Source organism: Xiphophorus maculatus, chromosome 21 (assembly GCF_002775205.1).
Source record: "Xiphophorus maculatus strain JP 163 A chromosome 21, X_maculatus-5.0-male, whole genome shotgun sequence".
Classification (NCBI taxonomy): domain Eukaryota; kingdom Metazoa; phylum Chordata; class Actinopteri; order Cyprinodontiformes; family Poeciliidae; genus Xiphophorus; species Xiphophorus maculatus.
In genome coordinates, this window is record NC_036463.1 from 16,233,174 (window position 1) to 16,259,094 (window position 25,921).

Here is a 25,921-nt window from a genome sequence, read left to right on the forward strand (position 1 = left end):
TCTTTGCTTGCGTTGTATTAAAAAGCACTTTATTGAAAAAAGTATTTACATCAGAACCAAAGTTGATGGTGACCATAGAATACAATTACAATATTGCTCCCCTTCACCAACAATTAGCAAAAACTCCTTAAATCTACAAGGCATTGTTTCTTCCATCCACTGTCAGGACAAAAACAACTTCAGACTCGGTGCAAAACATCTGAATAGACTTCTTTTTTTTTTTCCCTAATGGGTTTGGGAATATTCACTGCAAGTATCACTTGCACTGCTGCATAATTAATTCTACATTATATTATTGATGTACTAGAACTTTTAATAGCCAGCAGATGCAGCAAATAAGATTTTGGTCAAAACCCATTGTTAATATACCATGTAATAAGTACCAGAAGGTCCAGCGTACTGCATCAGATGTCGCATGTTGTATTCATAATGCTATCTGAGAGCAATCATCCCTTTGAAGTGAAATAACTTGCTTTCTTGCTAAATCCCACACCTTAACATGTCCCTTCATCTGCCCAGTGATGCACCAAGTTTCCCTTTTTCAGCCGAAAAAACTATTTGAGTTCATTACTAACCCTTCATGGGAAGTCCAAGGCCCCTATTTCTTCTCCCATTAACACAACAGGAGACGTGGAGTCACAGAAAACACCGAAGACCGTCGATATGTTTGCTCAGAAGGTTTGTCTTCGGGCCGTCTCGAGTTTAATCCATCTTCAGGCTGCGGTAGATGTAGCGAATGAACGCCAGAGAGGCCCAGAACGACACGCTGCCCAGCATCAGCGTGAACACCAGCGCCGTCAGAAGCGAGTATCCGAAGAACTCGGAGCTTTGCACCAGGCCGCTCATGGAGGAGCGGTTGCGGTAGTAGAAGACTGAGTAGACGAAGATGAAGAGGCCCGTGGATCCGGTGCTCAGCACGCTCCGCCACCACCACCTGTAGTCCTCGCCCGACAGGAGGAAGTAGGTCAGGGCGACGGAGATGCAGGCGCCCACCGAGAGCAAGATGGCGAAGACGCAGAGCAGGATGCCGTACAGGGTGTAGTGTTCTCTGCCCCAAACGGTGGCGAAGATGTAGTAGAGTTCTACTGAGATGGCACTGAGGGGAGGAGTTTCAGGAAATTATTAAACAATCTTTTAAAGTTTAAGACTTCCTACATTTTGGTAAAACACATGTGTTGCCTTCAGGACTTCAAACCCACAAATATTTTTTGTGGGTTTGAATTTTTTACATATTATATATACAGTATATATATATATATATATATATATAGTGATTTTTTTATAGCATCTTTTGTTACAGATGATCAAAGGTATACTAAAAGATTTTAGGCAGGAAAATAATATTTTTCTTATTTTAAAAAAAGAGATTTAATTATTTGTTTATTTGCATATTTTAATGTATTTCTAAAATTGGATATAAGCATTAATGCTTAAATGAAAAATCTGCACAATGCACTATTTTTAATCCGATTAAACAATTACTCATCACAATCATTGATAGAAAAATCAATTAGTATAATAATTGTTAGCTACATCCATACAAAGATGCTAGAAAACCATCTTTTTTTTTTTTACCCTAATTCTTTGGCAAGGCGCTGTAAATGCAAATTCTAAGCAACCTATGACAAATCAATTTTTAATCCAATCTGAAGTAAAGCGCTAAAGCTTCCAAATGTCTAAAGCTGCACCTCTTGTCGCAAACCCAGAGCTCACCTGAAAGGCAGGAAGCCACCAATGGCCATGTGCACGATGGTGTGTTTGTACCAGGGCTGCGGCGGGATCTGCCGGGGGATGTTGCGAGTGCGGCACGGTGCCTGGAAGCTGCCGGCTCGGTTCTTCCCCACGATGCCGCCGATGACGCTCAGGGGGAAGCCCACCAGCACCCAGGCGGCCAGCAGCAGGAGCACGGTGGTGGCCGGCAGAGCCTGCGTGGAGCCGCTCCACCAGTGGACCGAGTTCACTACGCTCCAAGTGAAGAAGAGCGGCGCTGCGGGAATGCGTGACCAAGTCAATAAAATGCATCTACCGATTTCCATTTCATGCAACGGCGCCCCAGAGCGTCGTCAATAATCAAAAAGTCATTAATATGAGATTGAATGTCGCAGGCCGAGCATGCTGGCGGCATATTTCATTAACTTGAACAAAGTGATGCAAATTCTAGTACTGCTAATAACTTACAAGCAAATTAGATAAATTACTTTTACTCTTCATAGTCTTCCTTTCTTGATTGCCATAATTGTTAGATCCGCTTCTTCATTTAGATGGTAAGCTGCAAACTTTAAAATCTGCTGACTGGATTAGACCTATTCAACCCTAACATTTGCAGCCTTTGCAAGAAAGTCGAATTAGGAAGGAATAAAAACATCAACTCTTCTGCAGCTTTCACTGCAAACCAGCTGAAGTCTGCTCATCCCAAACATGTGCAACAAAAAGGTATAATGGCTCATAAAGTCAGCTGAACACGCCAGAGGGAATGTTTACTTTACATCTGATATGCCTTACTCTATTCTGATTGGTGTAAGGGTGGGTCAGTTACTGGTGTCACATTATATCAGAGTATTAAAAAGTGACAGTTTCTTATTCCTAACATGTTCTCTTATGTAGTCCAATGCCCCAGTATCAGTGCAGAAGAGTTTGATCACAGAGTAACATAATGCCGTTCCTCTCTCACATGTTGCTGCACTCTGCAAATTTACCCGTTGCAAAGTCACCAAAAAGTGTTGATTTAAATTTCTTTTATTTATTGAAATTGCATTTATTTTGGAGTCATCAAAACAACCCAAACATCATGGATTCAGACTGCTATTTACGCTGTACAGCATAGTACAACACAGACTTCACTGGCATCGGTTTCATTCATTTAAATATCTCAATGCTGTACCGGAGACCTCAGCACCCACAACATTCAGTGTGTCATGTTTGACCTCACACTCAGGGTTAAAATCATAAACATATGAATCACTATCATTTCCAGCATTCTCCCCAGCCAAAAAAAAAAAAAAAAAAAAAAAGGTATGAGTTTGCACATTCCTTTCCCCTTAAAAATAAAGTTTACAGTACCGGCCTAAAAACTAGAACCAAGTAGCCGTCAACACAAAAACACTTTCTACTTTTAATAAAATTGTTTGATGCTTTTTAAAAAAAATTATTATTAAACCTGCCTGATATAAGCTATGTGTATAAAACTGGTCATGTACATTTAAAATCTCTTGGCTAGTTAGACTTGCGTAGTAAATCTCAAACAAAATGATTTGAACTTGAAGCGTTGAGCCTGTGGCGACCTCACCTGAGAAAAGAGATGATGTGAGGATGATGTTCCACACCCAGCGCTGCCCGTTGATCTGCGTGTAGAAACTGCAAGAGACGTAGCCGGACACGCAGCTGGTGAGCGCGTACAGCACGATGGCGGCCGAGTTGATGGCCCCGTGCCGGTGTATGTTGAACATTCCCAGCAATGCCATGACGATAATGGCTGAAGTAAAAAGAGAGAGACAAAAAAGGTATTTTACATCAGTGTTACCTTTGCCACACATTTGTTAAGGTTCTCGTTTCTCTGTATCATGCTTCCTTTATACAAACTGTTGTAACCGGTGATTGGAGCTTCGTTTTCGAACTTGAACAGGGGTATTTTTCTTTCGAACAGTCTTGTGTCGCCGCGACTGGTTGTTTATTCTACAGCGCATGTCGACGTGAGACTGAAGGCTCACCTGTGGCGAGAGTTAAGAACTGAGCTCCAACTCCGAGAATGGCGCACAAAAGGCTTTTAAACGGCGGGAATCTGAAAACATCAGTGTGTATGATTTTCCAGCCGTTGTCTCCTTGATCCAAATCGTCGCAGCCGCCCTCCTCTTCCACATTGTACCTGAAATAAAAGGTCATTTTTTTTAAACACAGAACAGGCAAGTGTGTCTTCTGTGAGCTTCACAACTGCATTCAAGATGGTGACGAAGAAAGAAATGCACAGAAAGCAGTTGAAATAAATTTTACACTGTTCAAAGATGGTTAATACTTCAAATGGTGTTTTGTCCTTGATAAGAATCACATATTTCAGCGGGAAGATTGCTGATCGACTTTTAAAATAAAATTAGTCTTGACAGGACAAAGCTGGTAAAATCCATTTCCTCGTTCTACGCTTAGCTTCATACAGAGGGTCTGGACTCTTGGATATTGAAAAAAGATAGCTTCCTTTCAGATTTTCCCCAATCACTAACATTTGTTTGTGATGTATGTACTCTGTCTCCCTTTATATGCAGCTAATAATAATAAAAAAAGAAAACAAAACACACCACCATTTGTTTGTGGAAATTAACTTCTTATGCATGCAGATCACTTTTTAGAGCACTAAAAAACATCAAACGGAGCAGAAAATAAAATGAATGCTCACTATAATCCAATTTTTCCTTGACGTCGTGCAAAACCTCAATGCTAAACTCACCAGAAACAGCGAAACCAAAACCGTGTGCACCAGGTTTTTAACAGAACTGTGAATGACTGAGGTGTTTTTTGCTAACTTACCTGGCAAAGTCATTTTTAAGGACCCGCATCAGGATGATAATGACGAAGCCCAGCAGCAGCACCACCAGCACCAGCGAGTTGATGATGGACAACCAGTGGATCTCCAGTGTTTTCGGGAAGAACGAGTAATCTCTAAGGCGCTCGGCTCTCCGGGCGGAAGGCAGGCTGGACTTGTACCAGTGGACGCTGTAGGTGTGCGTGACCGTCATGCTGCCTCCGCCCACGCCGACCCCGGCCACCGCTGCTCCCGCCCCCTCCTCCAAGGGAAAGGGCTTGACGTCCTTCACTGAGACATTGGCAAAGATCACGGAGTCGCCGTTGTACTCGATGTTGAAGTCTAGGTGAGTCCACAAGCCCACCTGACGGAGGAAAGGGGAACAAGAGGAGATGAAAGGTAAGGAGGCAGACAGACGGCACAGTCACTAAAAAACAAATCTACGGTTTCTCTATTAACCTTGTGGCTGTGAGGCAGGAAGCCGCTCTCTTCGATGTATCCCACAAAGCCCCAGATTGGAATATCATCCAGGACAAATTCAAAGTAATACAGCTCCTCGATGGCTTCACGAAGCTCGTCCACCTGAGGCACATAAAACAGAGAGGCTTTTATAAGCAAAAAGCGCAAACCTTTCATTTAAAATGAGTCATTTCAAATATTACCTGCTTTTCCGACAGCGTGAGCTTGCAGAGAGTTTTTTTGTCCACGTTTTCTTGGAAGGGGATGACATACAAAGACTCAGCCATTCTGTCACCGTCCAGCACTTCGCCCAGACTCAGGGACTTGTGGTGCACCTGAAGAAGAAGAGGCTTCATGATGAGATGGACACCAGCAAAAAGCCAACGTGGGTAGTGAAAGGGAGCAATGAGCTCAAAACAGAACATACAGTACAATTTATTAACACAAACTATTTGAGTCAGCATAAATTCTTATTGACCCTACTTTAGAGCTGTTAGACTTTTTGAGAAAACCTACAATAAGTGGACAAAAGTAATCTTTTCTTAATATCTACTCAGAAAACAGGACACATATATCTTTTATATTATAAAAGATAAAGATATTATATCTTTAATATCTCTTTTAGCAACTTGAGTTAGTATCTTACATGAAAGATCTTAAAGTACATTTTATTCAATTCTATCAGGGTTTCAAAAACTCAAATGTAAGACTTTTTAAGACTTTTTTCAGACCATTACAAATTAAATTTAAGACCGATGTATTCATGAACTTAATCCAGCCACCTGGTGATAAATCTAAACGTGCCCATGCCAGATGCAAAGCTAGTTAGCAAGGGTATGCTAGCAGTGAGTTACTAGTAGCCTCACTGGTCTAGAGTCACAAATAATGTGGACTCAAACATTTGCCTGATGAAATAGTTTCACAAGGAAAAAAAAAAAACATAAAATAGACAAGACAAAATTTAAGATTTGTGATAAATGCATTTAAGGTCAATTTACTTTAAAAAACACAAACAAATTCAAGACATTTTAAGGCCTTAACTTTAGATACATGAACTCAGGACTTTTTAAAAACTTTTAAAGGATGTGCAGACACCATGTTTATAGCAAACCAAGCTATAAACAGGGATACAAATCTTTTTTTATAATCATGCTGTCACAATGGAAATGTAACATCTTACAAATGAATAAATATAGCAGTCAAAAACGGACTTAATTTTCTCTTGGGACCTATTGTCTCTACAGTGTCACAGCAGCGAGGACTGACCTTATCTGGTCTGCAAACAGGCAGAGTGTAGTAGTGATACGTCTCCTGAGGATTATGGTAAGGGCCCACTTTGTTGACATAAAGAGTCACATTGTCTCCCTTCTTGTAGCTCGCTGCCCAGCCTGAGAACAAGCCCAGGATCAAGAAGCAGAGCACTGCCATCGTCCTCCTGTAGCCGCCCGGGAGCTATCCAGTTCCACCGCGTGCAACACCTGCAGCAGAGACAAACAGTTTGTCTGCATGTGTTAAAAATCTCTCCCTTCTAGCACACCGTTCCTAACGTTACGTCCGCCTTTTCACTCATTTGGGGTTTTAACATCGGTTAAGACAATAAGCAATAAACAGGAAACTTTGGAAACGACCTTTAACAGTTCACAGGGCCTGCTTTACTGAGAGATGCTGCTCTCAATAAAGTGTGTGTGTGTGTGTGTGTGGGGGTGAACGCGTGTGTGTGTTGTGGCTTTCCAGCAATCTGATCAGATTCACTGGGCGGAATGCAGATTCAGTTTCATACAGCCTTAAAAAACACGTCTTCTGGGCTTTTTATAAACCGGCAGTGGAATTTTAAGTGGAAAACCTCATGTTATGGTAAAGGTAAGGCTTTGGAACTATTATATTCAAAATGCATGAATTAAATCGGCATTAGAATGTCATTCTTTGTACAATAAACTGTGTGTACGTTTACTATGAGTTACGAGTACAAAAGAAAAGCAGACAGGCGTAACTAGCTTGTTAGGTCGGCTGTGGAAAAAGGGACTGAAGGATAATTATTGCCGCTATATAATTTTATCACTTCAGAACCCACTATGTGAAGTGTTTCCTCTTTGGACTTATTTGCAAAGCAGAATTTTATGACAGTAACTGCTGTCTCAGTCCATTTAAGATCTTTGGAAGAATTTGAGAGCATATGAAGGTATTTTGGCTGAAAACATAACAAGATAACGCTGTGTTTTTAAAAAAAATATTATTATTATTATTATTATTAATTATCTATTTAGTACAAACCCAATTTTCCAACTACCAACATTTTTAAAAATTACTGCACAAGTCCTGGTCTCTTTCCAGCCTGTTTGTGATGTTATAAAAAAAAACAACAACCAGCAAACGTGACATAAAAATAACATTTTTAGCCTTCAAGAGTGGCATCTCTTGGTTCCTTTTTTACTCAAAAGAGGAAATTTCCAAATTTGTATGCAAGAATTTTAACAAAAAAGGTGCTAAAGTTAGAAATTTGACTGGGAAAGGAAAAGCTTCCTTTGCAAGTCCTGATTTCAACATTAAACATGGATGCCTTGTGTATAAAAGTGACAGGTGCAGTGAAAGTAAAAAATTCAGGGTTATTTCCACATCTGATGATTTGCATCTCCATAATTCTGTTTGCATACACTCCTACAAGGCCAACTTTAGTGATCATGTTGTAAAAACTAAATGCAGACAAATACACTGATATTGGATTATATTATGAATAACACATAAGCTGGTCCTTAAGCATTTTAACTATTCACAGAGGTCTTCCACCATCCCAAAACTAGCTTGGGTTTCATGGCATTTCCACGCGAGTCTTGGCTGCTTATTCAGGTTGATTGCAACACAAGCTGTACAGGTTTCAAGCTGACCGGCTGGCTGTGGATTACTAACAGCTTTACATGTAGATTCTGAGATTTCTTCTTGTTTGAGCCAATTTGACAGTGACAACCCCCAAGCTGTGATCAATATGTACTGTACTGACAGTACGAATCTGTTTCTACTACCTGTTGGAACTTTCTCTTTGATTGGATTCTTGACAAATTTTGGCTCATGCAGGTTTTTAGCTGGCATCATCTTTAATAATAAAGCTAGCAACCAATACAGCAACCTGCTATCAGAAACAAACGCTACCATTTTTACAGCACTACAATGACAGTGATTGCAACTCCAGGTGCATACATGGCGTATCGAACAGCTAGGATGGGTTAATTATAAATTTGACTGCCCTTGTAATCATTGTCTGTGAAAGCGGGGAGTGATGCTGTACTCCTTCATGGTTTTTGAAGAAGTATAGCATCTTCATGTTTTTTGGTTTCTTTTTCAAAGAGGAAATTATCTCTTTGAAGGTGGAAAACATGCAAATAAAGATAAACCCCCCAAAATATCAATGGAAGCACTTAAAAGAACCAATCGGTCAGTGTATGCCTCAGGTGATGTCACTGGAGGAAAGCGTGACTGGATTCATGTCTTTGCGAGGTTAGGTTTTTATGTTGATTAAATAGAAAATGACAGAAACATAAATAACAACAAAAAAAATTACAATAATGTGTTCCATCGGTGAAAAACTATAACTAAAGTGGGTTTGGTCGACTTCACAGAAAATCTGCTAAGTACCTTTAAAGAAACTTAACCTCGATTAGTTGTTGTTTTTTTTTTACCCCTTTACATATACCTAGACATTTTAAAAACAATACACATGGAGATTTTCGTTCTAAAGCAGACATGATTTACAATGATTGAAAATGTCTTGGTCAAGTTGCTAAACTGTGATCTGCGAGCCTCACCGTCCTGACACCTCCGTCCCGATGCTGCAGAACCAACTAAACCAGTCTGGTCGCCGGATTCCTCGGACTCCAGGCCCTGACGGTCCGCTCGGCTCCGACAACGCTCACCGAGAAGCCCTAACGCTGCAGCCGAACCCCGGGGACATCCTGGATGAGGTGCGTCAAAACGATCCCCTCCGCTTATATCTGGACACTCGGTACTTTTACTGACAGAAGTAGAAGAAGAAAACGGGCTCCGACTACACGTCACCTAAAGAAATAAAAATAATGACGACTCGCTTCAGTTTTCCGGGGAGGGCGGAGAAACACGAAGTACACACCTGTAATGTTATCGTTATTTTAACAGCTGTAATGTTTGTCCTTCCTTTAAATCATTATAACTTTTGTTCCCCACATGACAAAACACCAAAAGTGGGATTAAAGCGTTTGGAGCTGATAGCACAACGTATTCACTGTCTTCTGTATGGACCGGATTTCCTTCAACCTCAATGGACCAATCCGGTGTCCTTGTTGGACTTCCGCATTGAAGCTCAGACCAGTTTAATCGCACCAGGCGTAACGATGCGCACGCCTCCCTGATTCCGTGACGCTGATATGCTCGACGTTTTGATTAGTAATGCCTCCTAATTCATTTCCCGCGAAACTGTCGCAGTTTCTGGCGCTCGAGACGTTGTAGCAAGTGGGTAAACCAGGCTAACAGGTGAGTCTGAGTAAACAATGACAACTATTGACCTTTACAGCAAAATACAACCTCAGAGCAGTATGTAGACTTTCACTATGATTATTATATTTCATATTGAAGCGCTTTAATTAACCGAAGCTACTTTAGCAACACCATGTTGGCAAAGTAAAACATCGACTTTAAGGTAGTCTGCAGTAACTTCATGTGTGCTAACTCGTCCTACATATTTATATGTTTTCTGTGATACAAAGACGTATCTGGACCCCTCGCTGCAGAGTGTTAATGTGTAATTGTAAGCACACTTCCCGCTGTTATCGCTGCGCATTTCTAAAAGCGTTAACATTATTTTTCAGATAGCATCTCGCAATGGGAATTCACGGACTGGCCAAGCTAATAGCCGATCATGCCCCCGGTGCCATCAAAGAACAGGACATCAAAAACTACTTCGGTAATTCTAACAAATTAATTTTCCTACATTTAAATTGGTACGGTCACAAGAAACGCAAATACACGTTCAGTCATTGTTGGAATGAAGCTTATGTCAGTCGTGTTATTAAACTTCTTTTTTTTAACCATACAGTGACATTAAATATAAAATAATCTTAATGTTTCAATTGCTTTTTGTAGGCAGGAAAATTGCTATTGATGCCTCCATGTGCATCTACCAGTTCCTGATTGCTGTCCGACAGGATGGGAACGTTCTGCAGAGTGAAGACGGAGAGACTACAAGGTTCAGCATAAATGATTTGATTTCTGGCCATATTTACAGTATGCATTGGATACACTAGTTTTTTTTTTAAAGAGCAGTCGCCTACCCCCACTGCATGAACTAAAGAGGTTTGTGACTTTCCCTTTTTCTAGCCACTTGATGGGAATGTTCTACCGCACAATCCGCATGTTGGAGAACGGGATCAAGCCGGTGTATGTGTTTGATGGGAAACCTCCACAGCTCAAGTCAGCTGAGGTTTGTATGGACTCTGTCGGGCACGGGCTGATAAGAGGTCACAGAGTACATCGGCTGAGTTTAAACCATGAATTTTTAAAACCATGGCATGACTTTGTTGAAATGGCAAATGACAGTCCAGTGCTTAGACCTCGTGTTAATATCGTCTTCATTTTTCCACCAATGTTTTCTTTGTTTAGCTGGAGAAGAGAGGGGAGAGGAGAGCAGAAGCTGAGAAAATGCTTGCCAAAGCTCAGGAATTGGGTAAAAAAAAAATTTTTATTTTAGTAACAAAACTTTGCATCCTTTCTTTTCCCCTCACTGATGTGGAAATTAAAAGAATATTGAATATGAGTCCTGTTTTTTTTTTTCATGCTTATTTTTTAAATTATTATTATTATTTCCTCAAACCAGGTGAGCAAGAGAATATTGACAAGTTCTCCAAGCGACTCGTGAAAGTCACCAAGCAGCATAACGACGATTGCAAGAAGCTACTGACCTTGATGGGAGTGCCTTATATCGAGGTACCATTAAAAGCTGCTTTACTTCTCTACTGCTGACCTTTTAAAAATTGAAAAGAATTCAAAGAATTTTTTGTGCATCTTGGCTCTACGGTGAATTTGCAGATTTACAGTTCTTGAATATATTTTTTAAAAACCAATTGCTACTGGAGAAATAAATAAATATGCGTAAATAAATGTGCTACGTGATTTTTTTTGTTTGTTTTTTTAGGCTCCGTGTGAGGCTGAAGCCAGCTGTGCTGCTCTGGTTAAAGAAGGGAAGGTCTTTGCTACGGCAACGGAGGATATGGACGGACTGACCTTTGGGACGAATGTCCTGCTAAGACACCTCACTGCCAGTGAAGCAAAGTACACACCTTTATTTATTTCTGTTCTTTCTTAATAATGTTATAAAGACAAAAACGAGCTTCCTGTTTATGTTGAGTGCTTATATATTTAATTTTTAAATGCCTTTTTTTTTGCTGCAGGAAACTTCCTGTTCAGGAATTTCACTTTAATCGTATCCTGCAGGACATCGGTCTGACCAGTGAGCAGGTGGGTTGTTACTGTTCCCTACATCTGACTGCAGAACAGTAAATGCTTATTATCTGTGCAGCACAGGACTCAACTATCAGTATTTATTTCTTCCAGTTCATAGACCTTTGTATTCTGCTGGGGTGTGACTACTGCGGCACCATCAAGGGAATCGGTCCCAAGCGAGCCATCGACCTGATCCGGCAGCACGGCTCCATAGAGGAAATCCTGGAAAACATTGATACAAGTGTAAGTTAAATCATTTTTTTCTCTTACTGAGATTCGTTTTGTGTTGTGTGGATCTAGTGGAAGCAAGCAAAAATTTACAACCAGAGAGTGAGATACATCTACACATTTTTTTACAAGCGATGCATGTTAAGTTGCAGGACTTGGAGAAATGTTTTGTTTTAATTTGTTTGTTTTTTTTAAAACACCAACAAGGATGCGTAAAGATTACAAAAAGTTGAGACAAAATATGTCTTGCAGATGATAAAAATCACACCTCATGCTTACTTTAGTTTTTTTGTACATTTTATTTGAATGCATGAATGCATTTTGAATGAAAAATACCTTTTCTGAACTCCTGTAAAACTCAGAATGGAGATTAGTCTATTAGTACTGAACAGTTGTTTTCCACAATTTCTCCCATGTTTCATTTTACTATTAAAAATAGCTGTTTGAAAGAACTTTATAGAAACATGTTTACTTGATTTCCCATTATACATTTATCTAACCGTTCACAATGTCAGTTGAGTCAGTGGAAACATTTACGTAGTCAAATATTTTAAAAAATGTATTTTGAATAATGTCTGGACTTTTAGCTCCCTCATCTTTCGGCTTCATGACATGTTTTGGGTCACCCCAATGCATCTTTGTACGAGACAATAAATAAATTAATTGCGGTCCAACCAGGCAGTGAATGTAATTTGTTTTGTTTTCGTGTGCGTTTTGTTCACCTTTTTGCAGAAGCATCCGGCCCCAGAGGACTGGCTGTACAAAGAAGCGAGGAATTTGTTTTTGAAGCCAGAGGTGGTGGACTCCTCCACAGTGGACCTGAAGTGGAGGGAGCCTGATGAGGAGGCTCTGATCCAATTCATGTGCAGTGAGAAACAATTCAGGTGAGCTGAATGGAGAATCATTCTGGATTTTTAAACCTTTTTTTTTTTTTTTCTTTGCACGCATTTCTCCTATGATGCTAGAGTGATTGGTTATTGTGGCATTTGCTCGATGAACTGCTTTTACATCGTTAATCCACTAGTCTCCGCTGTTGGCCGCTTTTAAATGCAGTTGCTTTACATTCCTTGTAGCCATTGTTGAAGGATATTGTGCACTTGTCACTTAAGCCAGTTAAATTGGTCTTATTTCTCCCTGATTACCTGCATACAGCAGTATTCATTTTAAGTTCTGAGTCCTTTTTGTGTGTTTTCAGTGAGGACAGGATCCGTAACGGCTGTAAAAAGATGATGAAGAGCAGACAAGGCAGCACACAGGGAAGACTGGACTCTTTCTTTTCCGTCACTGGTTCACTCTCCTCAAAAAGGAAGGTATGCAGACTTCAGCGGACCGCTAGCCCAATGGTTATTTCAAATGTTATTTTTAAATGGACGTTATTTGTGGTTCCTCATGTTTACATCTTGTTTTTTGGAGACTCGGTTACATACTAATGAACTAGAAAAATATTAAGTATTTCCTGTTTTATTTCTGTTTTCTTAGGAACCGGAGACCAAAGGATCTGCAAAGAAAAAACAGAAAACTGGAGCAACTCCAGGCAAATTTAGGAAGGGCAAATAGACTGAACTCTGATCACTTGATGTTACTGCTATGTATGCAACATATTAAATAAGAACTCTTCATTTTTTCATGAGGAAATTGCTGCACAGAAAGAGCTTTAGTTCAATCATTATTTCATTAAAATATTTTTTGTTTATGACCAACCACAATCCAAGCTGGCTGGATTTTAAGGTGCTGAATGGGTTTAGTAACATGCTTGAAATAAAAATCTTATTTTGTAGTGAAAGCTGTCGCCTGACTTTTGATTAATTTTTATTAACACTTAAAATATGGACTGATTACTTAAAAATAAGTGGAAGTAAAAATTGCTGGTTCATCTTCAAATATGTTTTGCATCATTTACAGAAGTAGTGGAGGGAAATGACTGGACAGGGAGGACTCAGTTCACATGGACTCACAGAAATATTACTTATTTGAACTGAAAAATGTCTCTTCCCCTTATATTTTTATTGGTTACATTTAGAATAGAATAGAAGTACTTTATTCATCCCAGCAGGGAAATTACTTCGCAGTTACAGCATAGAGACAAGACACAACAACAACTACCACTGAGTAGTAGTTGTAGATGAAATAAAATATAAAATGCTATAGATTGTAAAAATATAAAATGCTGTTAATATAAAAAGCAACTTAAGAGCAGACCTTGCAAAGATTCAAAAAATGCAGATACAGTATGTATATGTAAATATATGTACAGCAAGTGTGCCACAGTGCAGTTGTGCAAAATTGGACTGATTAGTGCAGAACAATGATTTAGCTTTTATTGTACAGTGAGATGGCATGTGGCAGGAAGGATTTCCTGTATCTGTCCCTACGACAACGGAGCTGGAGCAGCCTGTGTGAGAAGGTGCTCCGCTGTCTGTCCACTATGTGGTGGAGAGGGTGCTGTTTATTGTCCATAATAGACAGAACCTTCTTCAGTGTCCTCCTCTCCACCACAGTTTCTAGGGACTCCAGCCTTAGTCCCAGTACAGAGCCAGCTTTCCTGGTGATTTTGTCCAGTCTATTAGAGTCGCTAGCTCTGATGCTGCTTCCCCAACACACAGCAGCAAAGAAGATGGCACCGGCAACAACACTGTGATAAAAGGTCTCCAACATCTTGCTGCACACATTGAAGGATCTCGGCTTCCTTAAAAAATAGAGTCTGCTCATCCCCTTCCTGCACACAGCGTCAGTGTTAGATGCCCAGTCCAGTCTGTTGCCGATTACAACTCCCAGGTATTTGTAATCCTCCACCACCACCCCTTTGATCTTCAGTGGCTGTGAAGATTTCTTCTTCCTTCTGAAGTCAATCACCATCTCTCTGGTCTTACTAATGTTGAGCCTCAGGTGATTCTGCTCAGACCACTCCACAAAGCCGTCCACCAGTGTCCTGTACTCCCCCTCCCCTCCATCCCCTGTACACCCGACAACCGCTGAGTCATCAGAAAACTTCTGTAGGTGGCATGACTCAGAGTTGTGCTGGCAATCAGTGGTGTACAAGGTGAAGAGAAAGGGAGAAAGCACAGTTCCCTGTGGAGCTCCTACGTCACTGACCACCACACCAGACAGGACACTGCCCAAACGGACAAACTGTGGCCTGCCTGTCAAGTAGTCAGTCACCCAGGAGATCACTGAGTCGTTGACACCCATCCTCCGCAGCTTCTCACCCAGCAGCAGAGGCTGGATGGTGTTGAAGGCACTGGAGAAATCAAAGAAGGTTAAGAAGAGAGTAAAATTCCATAGTCCAGAAAATTGGAGAATGCAACAAGACTGAGAAGAAGTATATTTGAGATGAGACAAAAGCTTTGAAAATATGACCAGCTTTGAGAAGCATAATGCAAGTTGTTGCCTTCAGAAGTCAGTCACGTTGTACATTTTGTCTGCAATTTAATTTTCCTAGAGAAATCCGACTGTTCTGTGAAGTCCTCTGTTGTTTGTTGTAAAACGGTATCCCAACCTTTGACCGTCTTATTCAGCGTCGTTCAATGACCTGGGACGCTTCAAACTAACCAAACCAGCCCATGGCAACTGTTGAGGAGCTGCAGAGATCCAGAGCTCAGAAGCAACAATTTGCTGGAACGACCACTACTGGTACATCAGCGGAAGCGCGGCAAGCATCGCCAGAGGAAAAGTGTGTAGAGATGCATGTGGAAGAAGATGCTCTGGTGAGATGAAACCAGAATTGGGATATAACGAATTCCTCTGTCATGTTTCCGTCATGCTGTGGAGATTTTCTTCAGCAGTGACACAGAAACTGACGGGAAGCCAACTGAGCCCGAAAGTCTGCTAAAGAATGGCCCAGTCAAAGTCCAATTCTAAATCCAGAGAAACTGGTGAGACAAAAAATGTAAGTATCCCATCGACAGTCAATCTTTCTAAAGATGTACCTCAAAATACAGCAAAATGTACTTTCGTCTTCATAGCATTGAGTCGGAAAGTATCGACTATGAATGAAAGTCACAAAACATTTTTGAAAAATTATAATTTCTCATCATCTTCATGTTAAATCCTTGTTTAAAAAAAAAAGAAGGCTCGCATTTGTGATATGATCAAATGTGAAAAAGCAAACTTAAGGGTGTCGCTTTAACGAGTGGGATGCTGAATAAAGCCGGAGGGGCGGGTCGGTGCCCTGATACAAATGATTTAACACTGGATTTTCTTTCCGGCAGGATGTTGCGCAAAATAACATTTTACCGAGAGGCGTCATGTGATGGTTTGCAACTGTGCAACCATTTCAATTGGTCTTTCCTTAAAGGAGCTTCCTCTTGCTTCTCTACCCTCTCTGTCCAGCAACCACAAGAAATGAAGTCCTGTAAAATACAGCTAACATTTAAATCAATTCACTGCGTAAAGAAAGGACTTCCTGTGTGTTGGTCCGGTAAGAAAAACTTTTCTATTAACTTTTTCATTAATTAAACGTGTAATTTTTGGATGTGAAACATTTTTTCATTGTGGTTACTGCATCTGCTGATGTTTTAGTTTTACGTCACCTTCCATAAAAAAAGCTCCAACTCTGATCTCGCAGATTTTACAGAAATGATTGTACTAAATAAACCCAAATACATTTGGTGTAAAGAAGTAAAACTATTTAGCATGGAGTGAAATCAAGTCACTTCTCTAATTGTTTCTGTTTGTTTGCAAATCAGCAGCTTCCCGGATGTGTTTCAGTTTGGCAATCATCTCTTCCTTACTAACTTTTCACTTCGTCTCGGGTAAGCTTTTCAACAATTACCATTGCAAAACACATTCAGAAAAATTAATGCTAAATATGCTAGTATATGCCTAAAAAGTTATATTTGTGTTGAAGCCGAGTGTGTACTTTGCTGACAATGCAGGCGCTGCGGATGATTGTGAGTCCATTAAGAATCCAGTCCTGTTCATCACAACGCCAGGAAATCTGGAAGCGCTGAGTGGATCGTGTCTACAAGTCCCATGCCACTTTTCTGCTAAAGAAAGAGCAAGCTTCTCGGGGCAAAACTTTGGGGTGTGGATCAAATCAGATTCTAGGTTTAAAGAATTCTCAACAAATGTGATTTTCAACAGCAGTGGGTCGATCAAAACGTATCCGCTGGAAATTACGGGAAACCTGGAGAGGCAAAACTGCACAACTGTGTTTCGGAGCTTAACGAGGGAACATTCAGACACGTACTACTTCAGAATTGAACGTACGCAGTTCCAGGCAACAGCTTCCTGCAGTGGATTTCGCTTAACAGTCAGAGGTGAGAAGTTTTGAATTGTTGAGCAAAATGTGAACTTCATGCCAATTGTGATTTTTATTTTAGATATACGTCAGTCTAATGACTGTGTCATAGTTTTATAAGATTCTGAGCAATTAGGTTAAAAGTGGTACTAGGAGATTTATTTAGACTGAGTGACTGAGAAAGACAGGAAACGCTCAGTGCTCAACAGTGAAAATCACCAGAAATTGTTTAAATAATGGATACTTTGACATGTTTATTTGATTTTAAACCCCAGATTCTCCATGGAGTCCCAGCATTAATGTTCCCTCTGACCTGAAGGAGCATCAGTCTGTCACTGTAACCTGCTCAGCTTTCACTCCCTGTCCACAATCACCTCCTGAACTCACCTGGAATCTCCAACAAGACTCTCTCAGACAAACAGAGAAAAACACAGAGGGAATCTTTACAACTAAACTCCAGAAGAACATCACTCTGTCAGACACACATGATGGATACAACATCAGATGTTCTGCCAGATATCCTGTAATTGGAGGAATCAAGACAGCAGAGACAGAAGTGACTCTCAGTGTTTCATGTAAGTGATCCTGTCAGCAGGTCATGGTTCAGCTGTTTCTGACCAATAAAGTTCATGTTTGTCTCATTTTCCTCAGATGCTCCTAGAAACACCTCAGCATCCATCAGTCCATCAGGTTTGGTGTCAGCAGGTAGCAGGGTGGAGCTGAGCTGCTCCAGCAGAGCCAAACCTCCACCCAGCTTCACCTGGTTCAGGAACAGCAAACATGGAGCCACTAAAGTGTCTGTGGGGCCGGTTTACAGACTCCATATGACCAACATGACAGATTTGGGAAGTTATTACTGTGAGGCAGAAAATATTCTGGGGAGTCAGACATCTACACCGAGTCATTCAAAAGACCACGGTAATTCCTTTATGTTAATTATGTTGATATATGATGTTAAAGTGCTCCAAAACTAAACCCTTACTTATGTTACGTATGTTCTTAATGTCCAAATGCCTCCACATATATTTATAAATAGTAGCGGAAGAAATACTATTTACAAATAAATTATATTTTGGGTTTGTTTTAGTAAATAAGACTGGGATACAATATTATGAAGTTTAGTTTAAAAACAAAAAAACATTTGAAAAAACAGTGCAGTTGATTTATTGGCTACAAATGAAAATAAACTTCAAACCAAATTGAAAACAAGAACGGAAGAGCGGGAGATTTTTTGAAAATGAGATAATAAGTAATCTATGTGAGAATGTGAAAGGTTTTTTTCGTTGTTTCAGCAGGCCTTCAGTGTAGAATCCATTCTCGTATTTCTAGAAACATTGATTGCGAATCTCATTTAACTTGTGTTGCTGTTTTTGTCATTTTGGGGATAAAAACAGGAACGTTTTGGGGAGCTGCTGCTGGGGGATTTATTGCGATCATCGCTGTGATCTGTGGCGCTTACATCCTTTGGTAAGCACAATGTATAATCCAACTGTGTGACTTAGAAAAAGTCACTTGGAAGAAATCAGAAATGAGGTCTTTGTGATGGATCTACTTTGGAAATGTTGAGCCAACACTAATTCTGTTTTTTCTAGGCGCTTGAAGTTTAAACATTCAGCTTTACGTGAGTCTCAGGTGAGACAAGCATCCTGTTCAAAAAAACACATATTTTTATGTTTATCTTTCAAGGTATTGGTAAACATCTATATTTTCGGTTTCTGTGTGCTAGAATAATAAATTGTTTTGACTGTATCTCTGTTGAACCCTAAGATGAGGGGGAAAATGGAAAAGCGAATTCAGCTGAATCAACGGCTGCGTTTTGCTCACTCTCTCTCTCTCTCTCTCTCTTTTTTTTTTTTTTTTTCCCCCAGAATTCGGGTTTCCAAGAGCCTACCAGCACCGAAGAAAACCAGGACATCCATTATGGAGACATCGACTTCTCTGCGATGAGACCGTCGCTTAAAACAGCCCGAGACGAGACGGATCTGCAGAATGTTATGTATTCAGAGGTGAAAGTGCGCAGAACTGGCAACAGGACTGAATCTGCGGACGGCCTCTACGCTCAGGTGAAGACGAAACCAGTCAACCCACATTTCACCTAGCGAAACGTCGTCTCACAGACATGTTTGACTTTTTCTCTAAACTGTTCAAACGCAGACAGTTGTTTTCATCTTAAACTGTATGTTTCGGGTTTCCTTCCACAAACTATTCACAGTAGTTTGCCATTTGTGGAAAGCAAACGATTCAAAAGCACCGATTTAGACGTACGCTTAGGTTTATTGTCCAGGTAGACGACACATTTATGCCCAAGGTTTAACTTCCTGGTTGATGTCTTGAGATGTTGCTTCAATATTTCCACAAATTGTTCCTTTCTCGTGAAGCCATCTTTTTTTTTTTTTGTGAAGCGCACCACTCCCTCCTGCAGCAAAGCAACCACATGCTTCCATCTCCACGCTTTCTTCTTTCCTTTTTCCTCAAGATGAAATGTCATTATGTCCAAGCGCCTCAACTTCAACTTTATCGGACTTCTGTCTTTTTATGCGATCTCTGTCAATTTTCCGATCGTGTTCTGCGGTTCCACTTCTAACGATGCTGTCTTATCCAGAGCGCCTTTCAGAGAAACCCGCGCGAAGAAGGTTATAGGGGAAATACTTGCTCTAAAAATGACAACTTTGATTTTGAAGGGAGAAAAGTGACTCCGTGCTTGCAATGGCCACATATTCACAGATCATGTACTAATGAATGAACCAGTCACAAATGAGTCATAATTGATTTATGCTGTAAATAGATTTTCACTTAAATTAAAAAAAAAAAACAAGAAAATGTATTGCTCAAGAGATGCAAGTAGGTATGGTACCTAGTGGCTAAGACTGTCATTATTTAATGCTTGAAATATTAGATTTATTTGCGTGAAAGAAGGAAAAAATGAAACATCTGGCAGTTGTTGTAATAAAATAACTTTAAAACAAATGTCTACATTGATAAAAGATTTGTATTTGTAATGGATGCAAAAAAAATAGCAACCGTTGGATTAAATACATTTAACTTTAACTCAAAAGCCTTTAAAATGGATATGGTTTTAGCTGCAGATTTCCATGTTCATACAGGAAACGGGAGGCAGGTTTGGGTTCTGTGGAAGTTTCCATAACATCTTCTCTTGTTTTCCTCGCAAAATATAATTAAAAGGTTTAAATAGAACAAACTTTATTTTGTCATTTTGTTTCAGCGCATGACTATGGTGATCTTAGAGTTGTCAGAATCCTCTTTGTGTGAAGTAAGTTGATTTTGGGTCAGTTTTCTTAGTCCCTGACAGAATTTAGCTTAGTTTTCACTGATTCTTTTTCTAAACCTGTAGTTAAACATCTGTTATGGAATAAAACTAAGCAAATTAGAAGTAGGTGAATATAACAAATACCATAGAAGGTTTTAATTCATTTGCTTAAGTGTAGAAAAATGTGTCTTACAGTCACAAACGTAAAGGTAAAACCTGATTTCCTTTGCATTTCATTGAAAACATAATAGAAAATTACACTTTTATGCTGTTTTCTGACCAAGGAGAGGACTCTGCCTAGTCTTTACATTAGAGCCAAAAGCATCGGAAAGCACTGGAAAATAATGTTAGGAAAGTTATTAGAAAACTGAAATCTAGTGGCATGAATCTGGATTAGATGTGAGACGCAAAAACCAAATGAATCGATGAAGAATTTCCAAATAAAGCTGTAAACCAAGCAGGGGAAGGAATGCAACTTTAAGCTAAAATAATTACACAAAAAACCAGAAAATGTTGTTTTTGTGGGCTTTGAGCCTGGTTTTCAGTTTGCTTGGTGATATCTTGCTATTTTATCTCAAAACACGAGCCTGAAACTTGAAACTGAATGCAGTTCGTGTCTGCCTCAAACCTACGTTGGTTGTGTGGTTTCAAATTAAAATTAAAATTAACGAAGTTGGTCACTGGTGTTTCTGTTTCTCATTTTAAGCAGACAAGAAGTGAAAATAGGACTGTTTATGTCAATGTCCTGTGGGAAATGTTTTCTTCAACCATCTATCAGTCTTCGTTCACAAATTGAGAAACTTCCCTTTTTCCAGAGAGCTTATTGACAAGGACAGGAATGTAAAAAAGTATTAGGTGTCAACCTTATACTGTAGGAGGGCTACCAATGTCTATTTCAACTTCACCACAAGTCGACTATATGTGTGAGAGTGAATGACGTAAAAAGCAGGCTTGATCTTTCAAACCACCACAACCTTGCAAGAAAACATGAATACATAATGTGTTTGTAGTCCAGGTTTATTTTGTGGCTCCAAAATAAACCTGGGTCCATTTGTAACTTTGAGAGTTGCATTTGTCTTTATTTGGTGGTGGAAAATTAAGGCTCACAAAGACAACAGATTTTAAATGGGGATTAAAATGAGGAAACCAAGTCCTAATAATGAACTGTATTTATGAGGAGTGTGATACGGACCTAGGATTCTATAGCGTTACATTTGTGCCAACATTTTGAGTGCTAATGTTTACTTTTCCTCAAGTAAACATTAGCATGCTATTCATGCTTTTGTTTTTTACATGTTGTTAAGATTGCAATAAATATGATGATTTTTCAAAGAGCCTATGTTTATTGTTGCCCTTTCCTGACCCTCGCTGGACTTGGTGCTGGTTTTATGTTCCCTTGCATTTTCATTTTGAAGAGTAGACAAAAGAAATGGCCCTGTGTGTCACATCACGTTCGAACGAAGACATGAAATATTCCTGATTCACTTCAGAAAGAAAGCAAACATCGAAAAAGCTTGAGTGCTATTTATTTTTACAATTGTTCTTAAGGGTGCCAATAAAATAGTGGTTTGGTTAAAAAAAAAAAGAAAATCTTAACAGTACAATAATTAAAAGTTGGATTCTTTTTTATTTTCCCTGTGACTCTCTGCTTCTGCTTTAAAATAAATAAAGCGATAAGAGGGGCCATCATAAAATGTGTTCAGGACAAATGACTCCAATCTCTTAAAAAATGTTAAGGTGTTTTCACCGAAAGATGCGCAGCAAATTTTCTCGCTGATGCGTGACGACTTCCTGTTTTATAACGGCGAAGAAACGGTGAGTCTGTCTAAATTTACACAAGAACATCTGAACAGTTGAATGCAGTCGTTGGACATCACTTCTGCTGAACTCCTCAGTCCTTTATTCAGGTTTATTTCTCCAGTGCAGCCATTTGGTAAGAGCAATTTCTATGTCCTACAGAAAAGTTGATTTTGGTGGTTACTATGGATTTTTGTTAAAAAAAAAAAAAGATTTACTTTAATAAGTTTTCTCTTCTTGTATTGACAGTCATACATCATGATGAGCAAAATGTTCCTGAGTGTCCTCTTTTTTACAAGTAGGTGTTATTTTGCGTGTGTGTTCATTTCAACCGTTTACGGTTTGTGTTATCTATGCAGATGAAAATACTTCTGTGACGCGATTCGATCAAATAATGTAAATTAATTTATAGCGGAAATAAGTTAGGTCAGTAAGCTGGTAGTTAAGTTCATAGTTACCAAATTGTATGACTAAATTCATGCCAAGAATTTAAAAAAATTGCTGTGGTTTGAAATTTGACCAGAGTGTGATATCTGTATTACAAACAATCTATGTTTTATTGCACTTGGAGAAACATAACCAAGCAGCAACTATAAATCATGGCACAGCATTCATAGAAAAAAACAAATCATTTGTAATGCGCTACTTTAGGACACTAGTCGCATAAAAAAGTGTGACTTGTATCACTAAGCTGCACACAGTAACTGTATTTAATCATATTTTCAAATTCATTGGTTGATGCACCTTTATTGAGCAAACAGAGGAGAAAAATAGCAAAACTGCCAATTCCAACAACATAGGGAGCTTTGGGCCATCCTTGATTAGAATTTATCATAGCCACAATAAAACAAAATCTTATCATGACAAATGACTCGATAAATGCCCAGTCGTAGTTTGGAAGACACTTGGGCACGTGTTGCTGTTTTTTCTTTGGTTTATAATATGTTATGTATACATAATTTTTGATCATATGTGTGTAAGCTAGCAATGTATTTTTCTGTCCTGTTGCAGTTCCGTTACAAAAGTACATTTATAGAAGATCTCAAGTTAAGAAAAGCGAGCCTGGTGCGGCGATCTTCTCTAAGTTGTTCTCTGGTTGTCCAGCAACTTACGGTCATGTGTTGTGAGGACAGCTAGAAGCCGTGGCAGATTTGTTTACAATGCAAACACAGTACGTATGGGTCAATTTAACAGTAATTGTGGCCCCTGGTTTTGCAGGCTCTGTGGGCGCTTGTGGTCACGATGTGGGCCTGTTCATTACTGCGCCGACACCGATGGAGGCTCTGAATGGATCCTGTTTACATATTCCCTGCAACTTCACAGCTAAAAGTGAAGACAGCGTTTCCAGTGGAGAACCTGTCGGAGTTTGGATGAAAAGTGACCCAAGTTTCTCAACATTTCCACAGAATGTGATTTTCAACAGCAGTGAGACGACAAACGTCTATCCCATGACCATAACTGGCAATCTGAAGGAGAAAAACTGCACCACTTTGTTTTCAGGCATAAACCAAAGTCATGCAGACACATATTACTTCAGAATTGAACACGGCCGATTTAAGGCTTCGGCTATTTGTCATGCTCTTGAAATAAAAATAAAAGGTAAGGCAGTTTTCTGTTATTTAATGAATGACATTAAAATGAGAAAGAAAGTTCAAATGTATCACTAATTTCATTAAATTAATCAAATATTTAAAAAGGTTCATTCAGTTATAATGCTTTATTTTTGCTGGTGGCGTCCACTTTGTGTACAGTTTTTTTTTTTGCTTGCTTGTTTGTTTTCCAAAACACTTAATTCCAAATGTTGTTTTTATTTTGTGCCTTGCAAAACAAAAAGTATCCACAACTCTTCTTCCACATTTTATCCCGTTACAGCCACAAAACGTCAATGTTTTCGTACCAGGTTTTTATGTTATAATCTAGACCAACATACAGCAGTCCCTAATTTTTGAAGGAAAATAACACAAATTTTTAAAAATATTCTACCAATAAACATCTGACAAGTGTTGCAGGCATTCAGTTCCTCTGGGTCAACAGTTTGTAAAACCGTCACCTGCTGCAATTAAAGCCACAAGTCTTTCTGTGGGGGTGGTGTTGTAATCCTGCGGGACATCAAGTCTCACGAGTCTGGCTGCCTCCAACCGGGTTTAGCTCCGTCCATCTCCACATCAACCCTGACCAGCGTCTCTATCCCAGCTGAATACACACTAGGACAGTTTTGTTTGTGCTTTACTTGCATTCCTTCAACTTTACAATTGATACTTTGACTCATTGCATAAAATCTGTTTATTTTTTTGTTTCCAGAATGTGGTCTTTTCAGTGGTAATATGACAAAATAGAAAAAACACTTGTTCAAGGCGGCGTACGTGCGATAATGACAAAACCAGCTTTCAAAAATCTGAGACAATATATGTTTATTGACTTTAATACATTTACTATTTAACATTTGAAACCCCAGATTCTCCTTGGAGTCCCAGCATTAACCTTCCCTCTGACCTGAAGGAGCATCAGTCTGTCACTGTAACCTGCTCAGCTTTCACTCCGTGTCCACAATCACCTCCTGAACTCACCTGGAATCTCCAACAAGACTCTCTCAGACAAACAGAGGAAAACACAGATGGAACCTTTACAACTAAAATCCAGGAGACCATCACTCTGTCAGACACACATGATGGATACAACATCATATGTTCTGCCAGATATCCTGTGATTGGAGGAAACAAGACAGTAAACACAGAAGTGACTCTCAGTGTTTCATGTAAGTGATCCTGTCAGCAGGTCATGGTTCAGCTGTTTCTGATCAGTAAAGTTCATGTGTGTCTCATTTTCCTCAGATGCTCCTAGAAACACCTCAGCATCCATCAGTCAATCAGATTTGGTGTCAGCAGGTAGCTGGGTGGAGCTGAGCTGCTCCAGCAGAGCCAAACCTCCACCCAGCTTCACCTGGTTCAGGAACAACAAAGATGGAGCCATGAATGTATCTATGAAGCAGGTTTACAGCTTCAATGTTACTGATGGAGGAGAATATTACTGTTTGGCCACAAATCATCTGGGGAATGAGAAATCATCAGGGATCTTTCTGAGTTTTGAAGGTAAATTGCTAACAACACTGAATGATTTCATTGTACATCTTTAAAGGAGGACCTTAAGTTCTACATGTTGTTTGTTTCATGGAAGTTTCGTCACAGCAATTTGAACACTGGCTGGAAATTTGCACTGGAGTCATTACGATCATCGGTGTTGGTGTCTGTATTTGGTGAGTGTGTGTTCAGCGATTTTTCTAGCAGTTTTCATATATGTCTGCACCAGGTCTGAAAGCAGACAGTCATGTGATTCATACGGTTTTACTTCTGATTTATTCTCCATAATTTGTTTCGCAGCGCTGTCGTTTGCTGGAGGAGAAAAAAGATGACAGATGCAGCCGTACCACGGCTACAGGTATGAATACGCTGAACAGCGCGGCAGATTCGTCACATGACTGAATACATAAAGATTCCAAAGTTGGGAATTTAATTACAGAAATCAGTTTCAACCTTTCTACTTTTACAGTTCGAAAATAGTAACGAGTCTGCAAGAAGCACAGAGGGGGAAGAAAAAGAACGAACCCTCCATTATGGAGAGATTCAGTTTCTAAAGCGAAGCCCTGAACCATCCAACTGCAGAGTGGAGTTTAACACAGTCTACGCTCAGGTTAAAGTTCGTGAGCCAGCAAGTCGTTTGAGGCAAATGGCTGATGACCCAGAATGCCTCTATGCTCAAGTAAGACGTTAGTGATTTTAGATTTTTTATTTTGTCTTTATTTTACAGGTTTTTATGTAGTTAATCTTTTTTAAAAATACCTCATGTACAAAAATTACACCTGAATGCGTGAATGCAATGCTTACACTTCCTCAACAGGAAACTCAAACTCGCACGCTTCAGCTATTTTTTTTTTTTCAGAAGAATATACACAGATGTATGC

General features: G+C 39.6%; 4 protein-coding genes across 6 annotated transcripts in view; 3 read left to right on the top strand and 1 right to left on the bottom strand.

The window, feature by feature from the left end:
* On the bottom strand, window positions 1–9,271 carry tm9sf1 (transmembrane 9 superfamily member 1). Its single transcript, XM_014470482.2, has 10 exons — window positions 9,087–9,271; window positions 8,767–9,016; window positions 6,236–6,447; window positions 5,173–5,304; window positions 4,970–5,092; window positions 4,516–4,874; window positions 3,708–3,862; window positions 3,287–3,472; window positions 1,714–1,987; window positions 1–1,096 (listed from the first exon to the last, which is right to left on the bottom strand). Exons 3-10 carry the CDS (start codon window positions 6,395–6,397, stop codon window positions 703–705), a joined length of 1,785 nt encoding a protein of 594 aa, XP_014325968.2. The 5' UTR covers window positions 6,398–6,447; window positions 8,767–9,016; window positions 9,087–9,271; the 3' UTR covers window positions 1–702.
* Window positions 9,272–9,362: 91 nt separating this feature from the next.
* On the top strand, window positions 9,363–13,442 carry fen1 (flap structure-specific endonuclease 1). 2 transcript variants are annotated; one of them, XM_014470459.2, is made up of 12 exons: window positions 9,363–9,466; window positions 9,802–9,896; window positions 10,076–10,178; window positions 10,310–10,412; window positions 10,592–10,655; window positions 10,806–10,915; window positions 11,124–11,260; window positions 11,380–11,446; window positions 11,543–11,674; window positions 12,392–12,543; window positions 12,855–12,969; window positions 13,139–13,442. In XM_014470459.2, the coding sequence occupies exons 2-12, from the start codon at window positions 9,815–9,817 to the stop codon at window positions 13,214–13,216; spliced, it is 1,143 nt and encodes a 380-aa protein (XP_014325945.1). In that variant the 5' UTR covers window positions 9,363–9,466; window positions 9,802–9,814; the 3' UTR covers window positions 13,217–13,442. The 2 variants fall into 2 exon arrangements, with proteins under 2 accessions (XP_014325945.1, NP_001273228.1); NM_001286299.1 differs by lacking the exon at window positions 9,363–9,466 and having other exon boundaries at window positions 9,815–9,896; window positions 13,139–13,216.
* A 2,510-nt stretch (window positions 13,443–15,952) lies between these two features.
* On the top strand, window positions 15,953–19,710 carry LOC102237106 (vascular cell adhesion protein 1-like). 2 transcript variants are annotated; one of them, XM_023325969.1, is made up of 8 exons: window positions 15,953–16,076; window positions 16,345–16,410; window positions 16,534–16,917; window positions 17,174–17,473; window positions 17,550–17,816; window positions 18,293–18,365; window positions 18,491–18,530; window positions 18,767–19,710. In XM_023325969.1, the coding sequence occupies exons 1-8, from the start codon at window positions 16,001–16,003 to the stop codon at window positions 18,995–18,997; spliced, it is 1,437 nt and encodes a 478-aa protein (XP_023181737.1). In that variant the 5' UTR covers window positions 15,953–16,000; the 3' UTR covers window positions 18,998–19,710. The 2 variants fall into 2 exon arrangements, with proteins under 2 accessions (XP_023181737.1, XP_023181738.1); XM_023325970.1 differs by having other exon boundaries at window positions 16,348–16,410.
* Window positions 19,711–22,016: 2,306 nt separating this feature from the next.
* LOC111606283 (sialoadhesin-like) overlaps window positions 22,017–25,921 on the top strand; it is an 84,593-nt gene continuing 80,688 nt past the window's right edge. The window contains exons 1-4 of the mRNA XM_023326794.1: window positions 22,017–22,099; window positions 22,213–22,261; window positions 23,182–23,562; window positions 24,419–24,718. Coding sequence (XP_023182562.1) covers window positions 22,222–22,261; window positions 23,182–23,562; window positions 24,419–24,718 — 721 coding nt within the window. The 5' untranslated portion in view covers window positions 22,017–22,099; window positions 22,213–22,221. The remainder of the gene's footprint in view (window positions 22,100–22,212; window positions 22,262–23,181; window positions 23,563–24,418; window positions 24,719–25,921) is intronic.